The sequence below is a fragment of the Schistocerca gregaria genome, chromosome 2 (assembly GCF_023897955.1).
Source record: "Schistocerca gregaria isolate iqSchGreg1 chromosome 2, iqSchGreg1.2, whole genome shotgun sequence".
NCBI lineage: Eukaryota > Metazoa > Arthropoda > Insecta > Orthoptera > Acrididae > Schistocerca > Schistocerca gregaria.
The window spans coordinates 805,431,027-805,449,570 of record NC_064921.1 but is presented as its reverse complement, the minus strand read 5'-3'; the positions used below and the strand labels follow the sequence as shown (position 1 = coordinate 805,449,570).

At 39.5% G+C, this 18,544-nt stretch overlaps 1 protein-coding gene and 1 non-coding gene across 2 annotated transcripts in view; both read left to right on the top strand.

Annotated features, from left to right (window-relative positions):
- The window catches only part of LOC126335083 (juvenile hormone esterase-like), a 77,398-nt gene that overhangs the window by 36,682 nt on the left and 22,172 nt on the right, over positions 1-18,544 (top strand). Inside the window, exons 3-6 of the mRNA XM_049997978.1 lie at positions 1,353-1,512; positions 9,619-9,804; positions 14,181-14,365; positions 15,773-15,948. Coding sequence (XP_049853935.1) covers positions 1,353-1,512; positions 9,619-9,804; positions 14,181-14,365; positions 15,773-15,948 — 707 coding nt within the window. The remainder of the gene's footprint in view (positions 1-1,352; positions 1,513-9,618; positions 9,805-14,180; positions 14,366-15,772; positions 15,949-18,544) is intronic.
- Positions 6,738-6,811, top strand: Trnat-ugu (transfer RNA threonine (anticodon UGU)). The gene has a single exon. It is a non-coding gene; the product is annotated as a tRNA-Thr (tRNA).

Here is an 18,544-nt window from a genome sequence, read left to right as displayed (position 1 = left end):
CCTCATACACATATGGTGGCCAACTCTGGCAGCTCTGGTCATTCTTTTAGTTGTGCCTGTCTGCAACTTAACAACTCTTCTTTTCGGTAAGTACCAACCTACGTTTTTCTACAGCACAGATTGATGTGATCCTGCACTTGTGAACAGAAATGATAATTGGCTGTTCATGTGCTAGTGTCATGAGCATCTATAGAAGTCGGTTGTGTGTTGTGAAATCACGAGTGAGCAAAAAGGATGCTGGACAACCCCACCTCATCACATAATGTGGAGTTTGGAGGCTTGCCTACACTGTAAAGCAGGAAGGGCAGTGATATGTGGATGATATACTAACAGTGTTTTGGAACACAGTGTTCAGTGCACATTCTTGAACATGGTTTTCTATGACAGACAACCACTGGTATTCTCACATTGGTCCAATAATATCATAATTATGATTCAAATGGGATCATCAATATTGGACTCTGGACCAATGGAAATGTGCCACCTGGTCAGATGAATTAAGATTCTTGTTACATGAGCTCAATGATCATGTCTGGATATACCATCATCCAGGTGAACAACTGCTCCAAAAACGCAGCATACGATGGGTGCAGACCATTAGCTGATGTATTATGCTATAGGGAACATTCATCTGGGCTTCCATGGAACCTGTGCTAGTAACTAAAAGTATGAAGACAACCATGGACTACTTGAACATTATTTTGGACCACCTGCATCCCTTCCCTACTGACAGTAGCATTTACTAGCAGGATAACTGTCCCTATCATAAGGCAAAAATCAAACTACAGGAGTTTAAGGACCACGATAGTGTACTCATGTCGATATCTTAGCCATGAAATTTACATGATCTGGACCCTGTGGAACACATCTGGGATGGTATCAGACACCAACTCCACACCCACAAACCACTGGCCAGTAAATTATGGCTACTGCATGAACTGTATGTAGACATCTGGTGCCACATATCTCCAGAAACTTACCAAGCATGTGTCAAACTGATGCGATGTGGAGTTGCTGTGGACCACAGGTGGATCAGCAAACTATTAAACTTGTAATAACAATGTTTTGACTCAGGTGTGTATGACCCACTGGGTCTGTTGAAAGATAAGAACATAAAAGGCTTTTGAGACATGTATGAGCAACTTAATAGCTGTGAGTGTATGAATTTGATTCCCGATTCCCAGTGAGATATGAGTTTTAATTTGCCACAAACATACAGTTCAGTCTTGACTCATTCTCCATCCCTGGAGAGTCTCCCTCATGATAGGATTTATGGTTCCCAAAACATTCGGTGCACACTCTACCAGGAAGTGAGAAGCACCACTAACAAATTCTTTTTAAATCCATTTCAGCTGCCAGAAGGCAGACAAAATACTGGGAGGCCTGTGCTGGTGTTCTTCCACCCTGGAGGCTTCTACAGCATGAGGGGTAGCAGTGACCTGTTTGGCCCTCAGTACCTCATGGATGAAGATATTGTTCTAGTCACTGTTAACTACAGGCTTGGTGCTCTAGGTATGTACATTTAACATGTTGTCACGTTTGATTTCTGTTCATTTTTTTACCATATTTCACTCCAGGCACAGCAAGCCTGATTGATCAGCATTCTTGTAACAATACTTTTATGACATGAACTGCAAGTATAGCTAAATATTTTTATTTTCAGACCCATCAAAACAAGAATAACTATTTTCAAATTATACACTTAGCTTTCTTGCTCTACTTTTTTCCAAACATATTAATGCATCTGATAAAGTGTAATACACAGTGTTGGTGAGGCCTCTTGTTGATGTATTGCCTGTTGATTTTTGTCTTTGGATCTTTGTCAAATATTTGTTTAACCATTTTTCTGATGTTTCACCAGCATGAATGGCTGGCATTATCAGAGGTTCACCTTCCATTGTTGGTGCCATACTAGTGATGGAGGGTGAACCTGTGACAATGCCAGCCACTCACATTGATGAAACATCAGAAAAATTATTAAGCAAGTGCTGGGTGAAGATCCTTAGCCAAAACCCAACAGGCAGTACATTAAGCGTAAAATATCTAATAAAGATATAATATCATCATATTTTAATAGATACTCAATTGAAGCATCAAGATGTAGGACCTACTGGATCTGCTCTACAAAAATTGATGACTTAAGGTTCTAAAGTATCATACACTCCTGGAAATGGAAAAAAGAACACATTGACACCGGTGTGTCAGACCTACCATACTTGCTCCGGACACTGAGAGAGGGCTGTACAAGCAATGATCACACGCACGGCACAGCGGACACACCAGGAACCGCGGTGTTGGCCGTCGAATGGCGCTAGCTGCGCAGCATTTGTGCACCGCCGCCGTCAGTGTCAGCCAGTTTGCCGTGGCATACGGAGCTCCATCGCAGTCTTTAACACTGGTAGCATGCCGCGACAGCGTGGACGTGAACCGTATGTGCAGTTGACGGACTTTGAGCGAGGGCGTATAGTGGGCATGCGGGAGGCCGGGTGGACGTACCGCCGAATTGCTCAACACGTGGGGCGTGAGGTCTCCACAGTACATCGATGTTGTCGCCAGTGGTCGGCGGTAAGTGCACGTGCCCGTCGATCTGGGACCGGACCGCAGCGACGCAAGGATGCACGCTAAGACCGTAGGATCCTACGCACTGCCGTAGGGGATCGCACCGCCACTTCCCAGCAAATTAGGGCCACTGTTGCTCCTGGGGTATCGGCGAGGACCATTCGCAACCGTCTCCATGAAGTTGGGCTACGGTCCCGCACACCGCTAGGCCGTCTTCCGCTCACGCCCCAACATCGTGCAGCCTGCCTCCAGTGGTGTCGCGACAGGCGTGAATGGAGGGACGAATGGAGACGTGTCGTCTTCAGCGATGAGAGTCGCTTCTGCCTTGGTGCCAATGATGGTCGTATGCGTGTTTGGCGCCGTGCGGGTGAGCGCCACAATCAGGACTGCATACGACCGAGGCACACAGGGCCAACACCCGGCATCATGGTGTGGGGAGCGATCTCCTACACTGGCCGTACACCTCTGGTGATCGTCGAGGGGACACTGAATACTGCACGGTACATCCAAACCGTCATCGAACCCATCGTTCTACCATTCCTAGACCGGCAAGGGAACTTGCTGTTCCAACAGGACAATGCACGTCCGCATGTATCCCGTGCCACCCAAAGTGCTCTAGAAGGTGTAAGTCAATTACCCTGGCCAGCAGGATCTCCGGATCTGTCCCCCATTGAGCATGTTTGGGACTAGATGAAGCGTCGTCTCAAGCGGTCTGCACGTCCAGCACGAACGCTGGTCCAACTGAGGCGCCAGGTGGAAATGGCATGGCAAGCCGTTCCACAGGACTACATCCAGCATCTCTACGATCGTCTCCATGGGAGAATAGCAGCCTGCATTGCTGCGAAAGGTGGATATACACTGTACTAGTGCCGACATTGTGCATGCTCTGTTGCCTGTGTCTATGTGCCTGTGGTTCTGTCAGTGTGATCATGTGATGTATCTGACCCCAGGAATGTGTCAATAAAGTTTCCCCTTCCTGGGACAATGAATTCACGGTGTTCTTATTTCAATTTCCAGGAGTGTATAATCAAAATTGCAGTCAGCAGTTTTGCAGACTACCTTCAACTGAAAAATAGTCATGCTCTTCCAATATATCATGATACATAATTTTGTATTAAATTTAACATTATATAAACAATTACACAACTTACATTAATAGTAATAAATTATGTTTCTGCAAATATTAACAATTTCCACCATCATTGCCTGTATAAAATACATGGTGACTCTGAATAGTTCAATAGCAATGAGAAGAGAAGTAGCATTTTGACCTGTGATGGAATGCACAAATTTGTGATTATGGGTGAAAAGTACTACAGTAGAGAATGTTTAACATTGCAGTGCATCAGCAATAGTGAATAATTTAATGATTATAAAGATTCTGCCTCAACTGCAAATTGAAACCAGATGTTGACCTAGGTTTCAGCGTGGATAACCATGCCTTCTTCGGAACTACAAACTGCCTACAGGGCCATGCCTCTTTAGGCAGTTTGTAGTTTTAGTGTGTTCTGAAGAAGGCATGGTTATCCGCGGTGAAACCTAGGTCAACATCCAGTTTCAGTTTGCAACCAAGACGGAATCTTTATAATCATTACTGCACTGAAAGTAAAAGGGTATTTTACGATTTTTTTAAAAGGAGTTATGGGGTAAACTGATTCAAGGAGAATTGTGTAATATATTCCATCTTCCATTCCTTCTGTATATTAATGATCTAAACTTAAATGTAGATGCTCATAAAATGATGACACCATCATTATATTAAAGAGAGAACTAAGGAAGAATTACAGCAGTCATTTAACACTGTCAAATACAACTTAGCACAGAATAATCAGCTTTTAATAAATAATAAAGCAGCACCGCACTATAATTTAACATTGCTCTGAACAAGAATATTTGTGTCCCATTTCTCCCTATCAATGATGAATCAGCTGTTAACATTATAGTAACCAGATTCTTAGGATTATGGCTGCAAAACAACATGAATGGAATATTTATACAAAACATCTTAATGCAAAACTGAACAAGAACTGTTACTTTCTTTGCTCACTATAAACCTGCTGTAGTGAGGAAACAATAAAGAGTGCCTACCATGCCTGCTTTCATTTTCACTTCAGATATGGGTTAACAATCTGGGGGAAATTTAAAGCAGCTGTGTAGCTCTGTTTACGATCTCTAGTATTCTTCTTTCACCATATACTACATTATGGAAACATTTATAATATTCTTTAAAATAAATGTAACAGGTAAGGAGAGCAGATGACAAAAAACTGTGATAATCATGATCACTTTACCAGACAAAAGAAATACTTACACCTGACCCAAGTCAACACATTCCTGTGCCAAAATAGTACTTTCCACATGGGAGTTACATCTTATAACAACCTCGCTAAAACCATAAAAGCATACACCTTTGGGAAATCTTTAAAGGCACATTACTCTGCTGAAGAGTAGTCAAACATATGAAGTGAATTATGTAAATATTTAAATGTATGAAGTGTATTATTTGTAATTTTAAATATGTGTGCATAGAAATCACTTTCACCTGCATGCATATGAATTGGCTTGTTCAATGTCTTACACATAAGCTGGTGTTGTAGACTACAGGAACAATAAAAATGCAGTAAAATGCAATACAACCGACTAATAACAGTAATAAGACATGCCAGTGACTCTGTACACTGTCAGTACTGTGAGAATGAAAACTGTAGATCTGATGGAGTGAAGAATTGATTTTCATTGACCCTAATTACATCAAAAGGCTTGAACTTTATCTACTTGATGACAGTTTAGTTTATTTACATATTTGTGACAACTTGCCATGGTGCTGGACATACCAGTAAGTTGGCTAAGATATATTTTACCCGCAAATAATGTATGTGGATACATGATGACTATTTACATAACAGTACTTTTTGGTTTTAATTTTAATTTACAACAAAATTTGATAAATGTAATCCAACTACATATATACTATCTACTCAAAAGTTGATCTATGAAGTTGGAACACGAAAGAACAACTGATTTTAATTTGTTTTTATTACTTTAACTATTTGCCACCACCTTTAATTCACAGGAGAGGTGAAAATATGTTTTTATGATTACATATTTTGGTCTTTTATATGCAAGAGTAACTTAAAGTTGGGGACAATGGAGGCTATTTTTGTTCCTAATATTATATTCATGAACTCTACTGTTATTTTCAAACAGTGCCAAATTCTTCATAACAAACTTTGTAATAGAGAGTAAATCTATTGTGAGGATGCTGTTAGTACACTTAATTTTTTTTAACACCTGCCTACATGAAATTTGAGGATGGACACCAGACATTTCCTTACAGTGTGTTTCTTTCCAGTGAATATTTTGTGGAACTGGAATTGCACTGGGAATTTATTCCATATGACATTACTCAGAGAACAGATGGCTTTTCCATCAACCACCATAGTCTGAAAGATGGCGATAAGATATTGAGTAAATAAAATGACAAAAATAATTTGGAATAAATTAAAAACCTGTGATACCTTCGGACATGTCCGAAAGAACAGATACCATCAGTAACCAAGCAGCTCATTAGAATGAAATGACAATGAAATGAACACCCTTAGCTGCTTACAGGCATTGACAGATGTCAACGGAGACAGATGAAACTGTGTGCCCCGACCGGAACTCGAACCTGGGATCTCCTGCTTACATGGCAGATGCTATATCCATCTGAGTCACCGAGGACCAGAGGATAGCGCGACTGCAGGGATTTATCTCTGGCATACCTCCCGCAAAACTCACATTCTCAACGTATTGTCCAGCACTACTTTCATAGTGCCCTCGCCCATTATACTCATTACTCGTGGCGCATTGCCGATTCCAGTAGGTGTGCGGGCATTGTTTGTGCATTTGCACGGAAGAAGAAGATGGTCAAGTGGCAGGTGAGCCTTAACTATATAGTTAGTAAGATGGTATCTGTTCTTTTGGACATAGTTAAGGCTCACCGGCCACTTGACCATCTTCTTCCTTGCGAATGCACAAACAATACCCAAACTCTTACGGGAATTGGCAAAGCGCTGTGAGTAATGAGTATAATGGGCGGGGGCACTACGAATGTAGTGTGGGACAATTTGTTGAGAATGTGGGTTTCTCAGGAGGCGTGCCAGAGATAAATCCTTGCAGTCATGCTATCCTCTGTGTCCTCGGTGGCTCAGATGGATAGAGCATCTGCCATGTAAGCTGGAGGTCCCGGGTTCGAGTCCCGGTCGGGGCACACATTTTCATCTGTCCCCGTTGACATATGTCAATGCCTGTAAGCAGCTAAGAGTGTTCATTTCATTGTCATAACCAGATTGCCAGTAGCCCTTTCCTATACTGATATGAAGGAAGCTGTGATCATAAATGTGAGTGGTAGTGTCACCTTCTGCTTGTGTGTTTTAGATGATCACAAATTATCACTCAATTTCATTTGGCTATATTTTCGCCAACAATGAGTATCCATTTGATCTGATTTGAAGTTTGAAATGGAAAACATTTACTTTGCTTTATGAGAATTGCTGACTTTCTTGATGAACTTCAGGGATGAAATCTTTCTGAGTTACAAGCTAACAGTGCCATCTCAGTTTAATGATTCAGCAGCTTTCCTACTAATCATTTTCAGCCAACACTATTTCAGAGTGACACTGTTACATGGCTGACAACCTAAGAAAAATTCATCATTGAATGTTATTGTTGCTGGAGAACATGGTAGCACTGAAGAACAATGAGAAGTAATGTTTATATGAATATATGAGAAGTTACTGTACGATAGGTATTTAGATGCCACTCCTGCAATATCAGTCTAAAGGTGGTAACACCCATTTCATGAGAGAGGATGTTTTTGTCATCAAGTAAACTGATGTGTTTGGAGGCTAAGTGTAGGTCAAGCTACAGGCAACATAGAATTATGAAAGTTTCCATAGAGCTCACAGACAAGGAGACATCTATAGAAACAATAGCAGTAAATTCTTCACAGACATCAATTAGCACACAAACTACAGCCTAATAAGAAGGTAAGTGAACCATAAAAGTGAATTACCAGTAATGTTGGATGTTTGTCTGAAATAATCATTACCAGTAATGAAGTAATATTTCATTAATCTGAAAAAGTTAACAGGTGCAGTATGCAAGTATGACAGTCTGAGAAATACTGCATATTTTTAAGACTGATTTTGATAGCCAAAAGGTGATGTGATTGTGATTTTTATTGGTCCCATAAATTACCTTTTCTACAGTCTGTATTTGTAACATGGGACACATTCTTATGCTTACAATGCAATACAATTCCGTGATATGAGATTATCATCTGTTGTACATGAGTGACTTTAACTCAAGTTTACTTTCTGACACTAATTTCTTAATGTGAAGCATAAAATTTATCGCTCACAAGATGAACTTTTCCTCACTGTCTGGTCATGCACTCAGCCACACTATGGACTTCTTCTTCAAGTGGAAACTTTTTTAAGGTTTCAGGAAACATCATCTCAGTTTTGAAGTTTTACAAGTTTTTTGGCAATGCTTGTATTAAATTTATACCACAGTATTTAGGTCCTTCTTTGAAAATGTGAAGTTTATGTAAATATTTTGTGAGCCAAACTACAATTTGATGGCATACACGATCCATCTTTAACTAAATTCCTATTTAAGCAACAGGAGACAGCAGCTTTTCAGATAAAAATAGATGCTCTTCGTTGAAGCAAATATGGACAGGAGTACCACACGACCTGATAATTGGTGCACTTCCATCCATCATTGCAATTCATGATTTGCCTTACCATGTAGGAGTTAATTCAGTAATGTGTTATGCAGATGACATGACACTGCTAGGTACATACCATGACACCATACAATATGAGCACAACAGGCAACTAAGGAAAAATTAGAAATGGTAATGAATTGGTTTTTTCTAGTGAACTCTTTTGTAGCCCATATAAAACACAGGAACTAGCTCTGGGGTTAACTTAAGCTGTAGAAAGTATACCTGTAGAACTGTTAAGCTTTAAAATTGATTCAGCATTAAATTACAAGGAATGTATGAGCTCATGTGTACTATCTTATGTATAAACTGACAGATATAGTCACAAATGAGTACTTGAAGGTGGAATATTGGGGATTTTTCAGTAACACATAACCAATGGCATACTGATGTGGAGACATTCCTGTTATGTCAATGAAATTCTGACAAAGGAATCAGAATATTTGGTAAAAAGTTATGTACTGTTTTAGTAATCAGAATAACGAGCAAACTGAATGCTAAAGAACACTCCCAACATCTCTTTATCAAGCTCAAGATATTGACTGTTGTAAACCTATACATCTACGCAGCATTGTTTTATGTTGAAAGCAAGTTAAGTGAGTTTGACACAAAGGAGAATATCCATCTCCACAACACTAGAGGCAAACTGCAGTCCAGTAAACTGGGACACAGAATGATAAAGACGACAGACTCAAATAAAATAACATGCTTAAAATTTCTTTATAAACCTCTAAACTCTGCTTAGTCCTTTCCCTATAACATTTTCAACGTCAAGATTTATGATTGACTGCTGAAACACCCATTTTACAAGATAATATAATTATTTTTCAATAAACATTATGAACATTAGTTTCTAAGAATATTTCTCAAAATGTGGAAATTAATTGAAAGAACTTATTTGTAAAAAGTGATATTAATTGTATGTTTAATGTATAACCCTGTTCCATTGTAAATGGTCAATGGTTCATAAAGAATTGAATTGAATTTATGATGTATGACCTGCTTTCCTCTACAGAGACAACTTTTTTGAGCCATATGTGCCTGGTCACAAAGAAATGCTGATTAATGGTATAATGTCACCTGAAGGTGAATCTACAAGGGTTCATTTTTGCAACAGCAACTATATTATCACACCACAATTCAGTCACTAGCTTTAACAATTTCATTATTGCTTCCAGTTAACTTTTACTATTTTGAAATAATTAATTCAACATTTTACAGTGCTTAAATTATTGTCTTCATAGCCTATTTACCACAACAGCAATAAAATAATTGTGGATTTTCAGGCTTCTTAAGTACTGGAGACTCTGTTCTTCCTGGCAACAATGGATTCAAAGATCAGGTACAGGCTCTTCGATGGGTGCAGCAAAATATTGCCTTCTTTGGTGGAGATCCGAACAGTGTCACAATTTCAGGGTACAGTGCTGGATCAGCTAGTGTCTACCTGCATATGGTTTCTCCAATGTCTAAAGGTATCTTACTAGCTTTAAATAGGATTTTACTGATAATAATGTTTGAAGTATAATGTTATTAGCAATATTGTCTTTTAGCCTATAGTGATTAGAATATGAGTATGTTTGCATAATCCACCATCTCATGCAGATAATTATATTTCTAAGTTGTTAAGTGTAGCACAGAGACTTTGTATAGCTCTGCCTAAATAATTTTTAGAAACTTAAATCATTCATTCATTAAGTTGTACATCATGATCTGTAAATTATATCATGAAAGAGAGCCTTTAGATTCGTGGAAAGAGTTATGCTGTATAGTGAGGTAGTAGATGTAAATATAAATGTCGTGGACTAGGGCCTCCCGTTGGGTAGACCGTCCACTGGGTGCAAGTCTTTCGATTTTACACCACTTCGGCAACTTGCACGTCAATGGGGATGAAATGACGATGATTAGGACAACACAACACCCAGTCCCCGAGCAGAGAAAATCTCCGACCAGCCAGGAATCGAACCCAGGCCCTTAGGATTGACATTCTGTGGCACTGACCACTCAGGTACGAGGGGCGGACAAGGTAGTAGATGAAAGTCAGTAAAAGCTAAGGCAGTTCCTAGTTATTTCAAACATAATAGGTGGGTGATGTGCTTGAAGGCTTTGATTTGATTTCAAACTACTGATTCATAAAATGGAAGTAAACCAGTGAAAATGGATATTTTTGTTGCCTGGAAATAATGGCAGTTCTTTGAACACAGTTTAGAATTGAATGCATTCACTGCAAGGTAACATTCACTTTTGCTCTACTGTTCTTCTAAAACTTGTAGCGGGAACAAAGTTATAGATACTTCTGCATTTCACATTTGGGAGAAATGGTAACTTAGTAGGAGATAACCACACACATCTTTTATTTTAGGCTGTAAGGATGCTAATCATACTTTATAAATATGTAGGAAATGTTTTCACAGAATGTAATTAATTTAGGACTAACAGAGACCACTCACTGAATAGCAGCAGCATTGAGTTGTTGTCAAGCACACATAAAAGTGAGAGTAAACTTAGTATCTTTCAGAAGAAATCCTTTGTTAAACAAGAGTACAAATACGCACACAAAACACACGAATGCACCTGTGCCCCTACATCGTGCTAGCACACAATGAGGGCACTTCGTTTCAGCAGGTTGCTAGGACGAGGTCAGTGTTGTATTAGGTTGTGTTGGGTGGAGTGGGTACAGGTGAAGAGAGGTGAGAGGCAGAAAGAAGAGATGTGGGTGGATAGGTAGTGGCTTGGAGGGAGGCAGCAGATTTACTGGCTTGGAATGTGGGAGGGAGCAGTGGCAGGTATATGGGCTTGACGTGTGATGCATGGGTACCAGAGACAGTGAGATATGATGCATGATGAAGGTGACATGGATTTGGAGGGGTCACAGGACAGAGGAATGGGATGGAGGGTGTGAGGGGTGGTAGGTTAATGGGCATTGAGGTCATAAAGGTTAAGGGAGCAAAGGACATGTTTCAAGGGTAACCCACATCTGCATAGATCAGAAAAGTTGGTGGTGGAGGGAAACAATCCTGATGGCTTGTGTTGTGAAGCATCCATTGAAATTGACCAAGTTGTGCTTAACTGCATATTGTGCCACTTTGTTCTTGGCCACAATTTGGTGGCGGCCATTCACTCAAGAGGACAGCTGATTGGTTGCCATATTGACATAAAAAACTGTGCAGTGATTGCAGCAGAGATTGTATATGACATGGTTCCTGTGGGAAGGTGTTGGGACTGGGAGTGGCATTGGGATATATCAGGATGTGTGTAGGTTGGGTGGGTGATGAAATATCACATTAGGAGGGGTGGGAGTGATCTTGGATAGGTTGTCTCTCATTTCCGGGCATGAAGATGGATAATCAAAGCTTTAACGAAAGATACAGCTCAGTTGTTGCAGTCCAGGGTAATACTGGGTGACAAGGGTAGAGAAGGGGGGGGGGGGGTTATTCTTGGGGATGGTGGGAGGATTAGGGGTGTATAAGGATATGGCACAAGGCATCTGTTTGTGGTCTAGGTTTGGGGAGTAGTACCTGTCTGTGTAGGCCAAAATGAGACCTCCAGCGTACTGGACAAAGAGGTTCTCGCCACTGCAGATATGCAGGCCACATATGACCACACTGTATGAGAGTGGTTATTTGGTGAGGAAAGGATGACAGCACTCAAAATGCAGGTACTGTTGGTGGTTAGTGGGTTTAATATGGGCAGGGATGTGAATAACCCATCGGAGACGAGGAGGTCAATGTTGAGGAAGGTGGTATATTGGACAGAGGAGGACCAGGTGAAGTGGGTGGAAGAGAATGTGTTGATGTTGTGGAGGAATGAGGATAGTGTGACTGTCCTTCAGTCCAGATCATGAAGATATCATCAATGAGCCAGACAATGAGTTTGGGGTTTTGAGAGGCTAGGAAGATTTGCACTAAACAACCCATAAAAAGGTTGGCCTAAGAGGGCACCATGCAGGTATCCAGGGCTGTAATGTGGATTTGTTAATACACAGGAGTTTATACAGAAACACTAAAACCATAACACATTACTATACCTATACAGTGCAGAAAACCCACTGGCACTCAAAACGTCTTCCAATTGATTTAATAAATACAGCTTCTGTATAGTTTACAAGGGAGTACTACATCTATTTTCCTGCAGAATAGTGCTAGTTCAGGTAATGATAATGGAAGTGGATGCCAGGTTTGTGCCTTTGCCTCCACAGTAGACCACAAAAGATCAATAATATTGATATCTGGTGATTAGTAATAATACACTCTTTTAGTTTTTTAATTTTTATTTATAATGGCTACCAGTTATGAAGTAGTAATTCATCAATAGAATAGGAGGTGTTGTCTGGCAGACATGGTTTTAAATTAGATTTAAAACTTGCTTCAGTGCCTGTCAAACATTTTATGTTATTGGGCAAATGATCAAAAAATTTTGTTGCTGCATATTGCACTCCTTTCTTAGTAACTGACAGCTTTAACAATGGTTAATAAAGGTCATTTTTCCCTTAATGTTGTAGGTATGTACATCACTGTTCTTCACAAATTGTAATGGATTATTTATGATGAATTTCATTAGCTTCGAAGGCACAGTTAAAATGCGTAGTGCCTTGAAGTGGTACATACATTATGTCCATGGGTAACTACCACATATTATTCTTACAGCTCACTTTTGTGCAATCAGTACTTTCTTTGTAAGTGATGAATTATTCAAGAAAATTATTCTGCGAGACATTATTGAATGGAAATATGTAAAATATATCAGCAGCCTAATATGTTTGTTTCCACGATTGGTAATGATATGAAGAGCAAAAGTAGCTGAACTGAATTGTTTTAGAAGCTCAATAATGTGCTTCTTCCAGTTTAAGTTTTCATCAACATGTACATGCAAAAATTTTGAGCATGTATCCTATTTGCTGACTGCTGTTCACATGCTACATCAATTGTTGATATTTCTCTATTTGTTGCACAGAACTGAATATTGTGTGTTTTCACAGCATTTAGGGAGAGTCCATTTTCAGAGAACCACTTAATAATTCTTTGGAAGGTCATTCAGATATGTGAGGAACAGGAGTGGATCAAAATTGAACCCTGTGGGACTTCCTTTGCCCCCCCCCCCCCCCCCCCCCCCCCAAAGCTCAGCCTTTTGCACTCTGTTTGTTAAGTATGATTCAAACCAGCTGTGCATGAAGTCATCTGTTCCATGAAACATGAGTTTTTCTAAGAGAGTAACATGACCTACACAATCAAATATCTTGCAAAGGTCACAAAAAATACCAACTGACCATATATTATTATTTAAGTCTTGTACTACTTGATGAGTGAATGTATAAAATGAAGTCTCAGTCAAACAACCCTTCTAGAATCGGACTGTGATATGCTAAATAAATTGTTGCCACTTAAATGTGTGATTACTCTCGAGTACATTACTTTTTCGAATATTTTGGAAAAAGATGTCAGTAAGGAAACTGGATGATAATCACTTAAGTCTGTCTTGTCATTTTTTTATGAAGTGGTTTAACAGTTTCCCCTTCCTCTGTCCAGTCACCCCCTCCCAATCCATGTCACTGTCATTGGACACCATATTCCACAGGCTCTGGTACCCATGCAGCACATGTCTAGCATGTGTAGCTGTTGCATTCCTGTCCTCATTCATAGTCAGCAAACATGTGTGTGTGTCTGTACTGAAGCTTGACAGAGGATTATTCCAAGAGCTAATGAGTTTGTGTGTGCCTCTTAATAACTCAACATTTTTGCTATTTGATGAGGGATCTCCTTTACACCTAAATAATAATATGTTCTGTTCTTTTTACCATGATTATTAGTGTTGTGTATGATATAAATCATACAGACAATTTTATTAATTCCAGGTTTGTTCCATAAAGCAATTGCAATGAGTGGTGCTGTTCAGAATGTAGTAGTTAAGGATCCATTACAACAAGCAAAAAGGCAAGCAAGACTATTAAATTGCCCTGATGGGACTTCAGAGGAAATTGTTGACTGCTTGAGAGGAAAAGATGCTCAAGAAATTGCTGAAACTCTAAGAGGATTAGCAGTAAGTGTAGCATATTTTCTAATTTAGTCAAGAGATCAAAAAATAAAATATCATGAATTGATTTCATAGATTTCCAAAATTATCAGTAATCATCCAGACAAATGCTAATGTATTTTCTTATTGATTGACCATTGTTGTAGTATTACACAAAGTACGTTCTCTTACATGCAAATTTCAATACAAAGGGAAACATGTAGGGGAAGGGGGTTTAGACAGTTGTCATCTCCAGAGAAAGTCCTCATCCCATCTGTTAAGCCTCTCCTGACCGAGGGTTCTGGGTGACTTTTCAAAACTCTACCCATTTGCCTGAACATCACAAGTTCTTTTACTTCACCCCTCTTCCTTCCACTTCAACCCTTCTGCCAGAAGGAGCCATGGGCTCTGAAAACTTGCAAATCGTAATATTTTTTCATATATGTTCTCCTGCCACTACTTGGTGAGTAGAACTTTTATCTATGCAAAGACTTATATTCTCAAAAAAATGATTATTTTTCATGAAAATAAAGATAATGATGGTGATATCTCAGGAGTATTCTGACAGAAAAGGTGTTGAGTATTGCCATAACACTATGAGGCATATCATGAGTCCAAATAGTAAATATAGTACTGGAAACAAGGGTGAAAGTATTGAAACTCTTAGAGAGTTATATATAGGCTTTCCATAAATATGTAATTGTAGAAGGGACCCATTTCAATTGCTATCACTGTACCTCTGATTAGTTTATAAATATATTAGCATTCTGTTTTACTTACATTTTTATAATTTATTTACTAGCTGTGTCTTTTTATTTAGTCATTCATAGGCACTAGTGACCAATCTTTGTGAGACCATGAGCCCAACACTAACCAAAAGAGTTTTGGAGATTACACATTAGCTGTTCATATTCAAATTGATTGATTCCAAATATTTATTTCCTTTACATTTTGTACCAGCCAGCCTACTGATCTGTTTCTTCCTTCTAGTTTTTATCTTTGCTGCAACACTTGTGTATGGTCTGTTATTAATATTTGGAATGTGAACTATTGTTAAAGTCATTTTCTCTTGTCTGTATTGACATGCTATTAAAGTGACAATATCTATGCATTTTTCATAATCATTCCCATTTCTTCTTGCAGCTATTAACAGAAATGTTTTGAATATCTAAAAGTATAAGTTTTCTTCCATATCTTTTCTGGTCATGTGTCTGCCAGCCTTCTTATGTTATTTCTGCATCAATAATAGGGAAATAGTTGCAGCTTTTATGTCCTTTCACATTAAATTAGTCTCATAATTAGTTATTATTATATTGAGAAACATTTATTTCTATCAACATGTAATAATTGTGTTTCTTAACTTTTTTATTTTAATTCAGCAGTGATTTTTCCTCGGTATAAATGTCGCTATTTACTTTATTTTTTTCTGTTTAGGAATGGGGTTGGGATCCAATACGGGTGTTTGGAGCAGTTGTTGAAGATGATTATCAAAATGAAGCAGAGAGGTTTCTTACTGCTGATCCAACAGAGCAGTTCCTTTCAGGGAATTTTACACATATTCCACTAATTACAGGAACCACTAAAGACGAATTCAGTTGGAAAGCTTTGCATATGTTTACCTCCTCTCCATGAAATACATACAGTTCATCATTTTATAATCTGTGTTTAATGCACATTTGTAGGTTAAGGGATTTTTTAGATCTGTGAAACAACATGGGCATGTATTAAAAGATGTCCTCACATCATTGTGACACCTAACATAGATACAGGGCGTACCTGTGCTATCTGGCTTCTGTATGTCTCAAATACTCTGTACCAAAACACTCAAAACATACAGTGAGAAGCAGAATAACTAAACAAGACTACTGGCTACAGTGACTATTCCATTAACATACATCCAGTGTTTGTGCACTTGTGTGCCATTAATAATGTTAATGAAGCAGATAATGGAGCTGATAGGAAATTCAAATATGATTTTGCAATCTATATTGTGTCTTTGTGCTGTTCCATCACAGTTTAGCTTGGACAATGTGGCTGCAATTTTTATCTCAGATGTATGGGCATGGGTGTGTTACACGTAATGAGAAATATTAACATTGACCAATGACAGCAGAACATAGGTCTACCAGAATTTCTATTTTACAAAATAAGTAAAAACATTTTGGCATAATTTCATTACTGCTACAAGAAAACAATTTAAAATAGTTCTCAAATGAAAAAAGTTTTTGATTCATCAGATGCATGTTTAAATTGAAGTTGTGGTACATCGATCCAAATAACTTACAAAAGTACCATACTTTTGTGTTGCTTTCTTTCTCTTTGGTGTTAATTTTGCCTCATTGGGTAAGTATGTCTTAGTTTATTGCTGTGAATACCTCTGAAAAACACTTTTCAGTGTGTTGCAGAGTATGGAGAAATAGATGTAGAATTTTATTTATTTAGTTATTTATTCATCCATATATCATTTTCTACAATAGTATCAGACAATTTGAATCCATCTTCAGGTGTCTACCAGCTCAGTTTCTTCAGAGTCTCTGAGACTCACTCGCATGGGTCAAACAAATCTATAATTATTTGTGCTGCAATTATCTTTATATTCAACACCCCTTATTATACCTATTTGGTACATATCCCACACACTAGATCAATTTTCTAGGATGGGCTATAAATTTGATTTGTAAACAGTCTGCTTTGTAGACTGATTGTACTTCACTATTATTCTACAAATAGACCAAAGTCTGATTTACCTAAGACTGAGCCTATATGAGTGTTCCATTTCTATTCTTACAAAGAGTTACACCCAGGTATTTGTAAGTGCTGATTGATCCAAATTCTGACTCATTGATACTCTGTATTACAAGGGTACTACATTTTTTGATTTTATTTATTTATTTATGTTACATTTTTGAATGTTTAAAACAATTCATTTTGTGAAGGGCACAATTTTACATTTCTGAACATTCAAAAGCAAGTTGCCAGTTTTTCCCCCATTTCAAAATCTTCTCAATATATGACTGAATATTTGTGCAGCCATTCTTCTCTGTCTTCATAATAAATCCTCTGCATGTCTTGTGCCTTTGCTGCTCAATTTTCTTATCGACATATTTTCTTTCAACCCTCTTTTTTGAGACTTGCGTTGTGGCTGTCACAAATACAGGATACTCAGCTGTTCAGGGAATACTGATGTGTTATATACACTCCTGGAAATTGAAATAAGAACACCGTGAATTCATTGTCCCAGGAAGGGGAAACTTTATTGACACATTCCTGGGGTCAGATACATCACATGATCACACTGACAGAACCACAGGCACATAGACACAGGCAACAGAGCATGCACAATGTCGGCACTAGTACAGTGTATATCCACAGTTCGCAGCAATGCAGGCTGCTATTCTCCCATGGAGACGATCGTAGAGATGCTGGATGTAGTCCTGTGGAACGGCTTGCCATGCCATTTCCACCTGGCGCCTCAGTTGGACCAGCGTTCGTGCTGGACGTGCAGACTGCGTGAGACGACGCTTCATCCAGTCTCAAACATGCTGAATGGGGGACAGATTCGGAGATCTTGCTGGCCAGGGTAGTTGACTTACACCTTCTAGAGCACGTTGGGTGGCACGGGATACATGCGGACGTGCATTGTCCTGTTGGAACAGCAAGTTCCCTTGCCGGTCTAGGAATGGTAGAACGAGGGGTTCAATGACGGTTTGGATGTACCGTGCACTATTCAGTGTCCCCTCGACGATCACCAGAGGTGTACGGCCAGTGTAGGAGATCGCTCCCCACACCATGATGCCGGGTGTTAGCCCTGTGTGCCTCGGTCGTATGCAGTCCTGATTGTGGTGCTCACCTGCACGGCGCCAAACACGCCTATGACCATCATTGGCACCAAGGCAGAAGCGACTCTCATCGCTGAAGACGACACGTCTCCATTCGTCCCTCCATTCACGCCTGTCGTGACACCACTGGAGGCGGGCTGCACGATGTTGGGGCGTGAGCGGAAGATGGCCTAACGGTGTGCGGGACCGTAGCCCAGCTTCATGGAGACGGTTGCGAATGGTCCTCGCCGATACCCCAGGAGCAACAGTGTCCCTAATTTGCTGGGAAGTGGCGGTGCGGTCCCCTACGGCACTGCGTAGGATCCTACGGTCTTGGCGTGCATCCGTGCGTCGCTGCGGTCCGGTCCCAGGTCGACGGGCACATGCC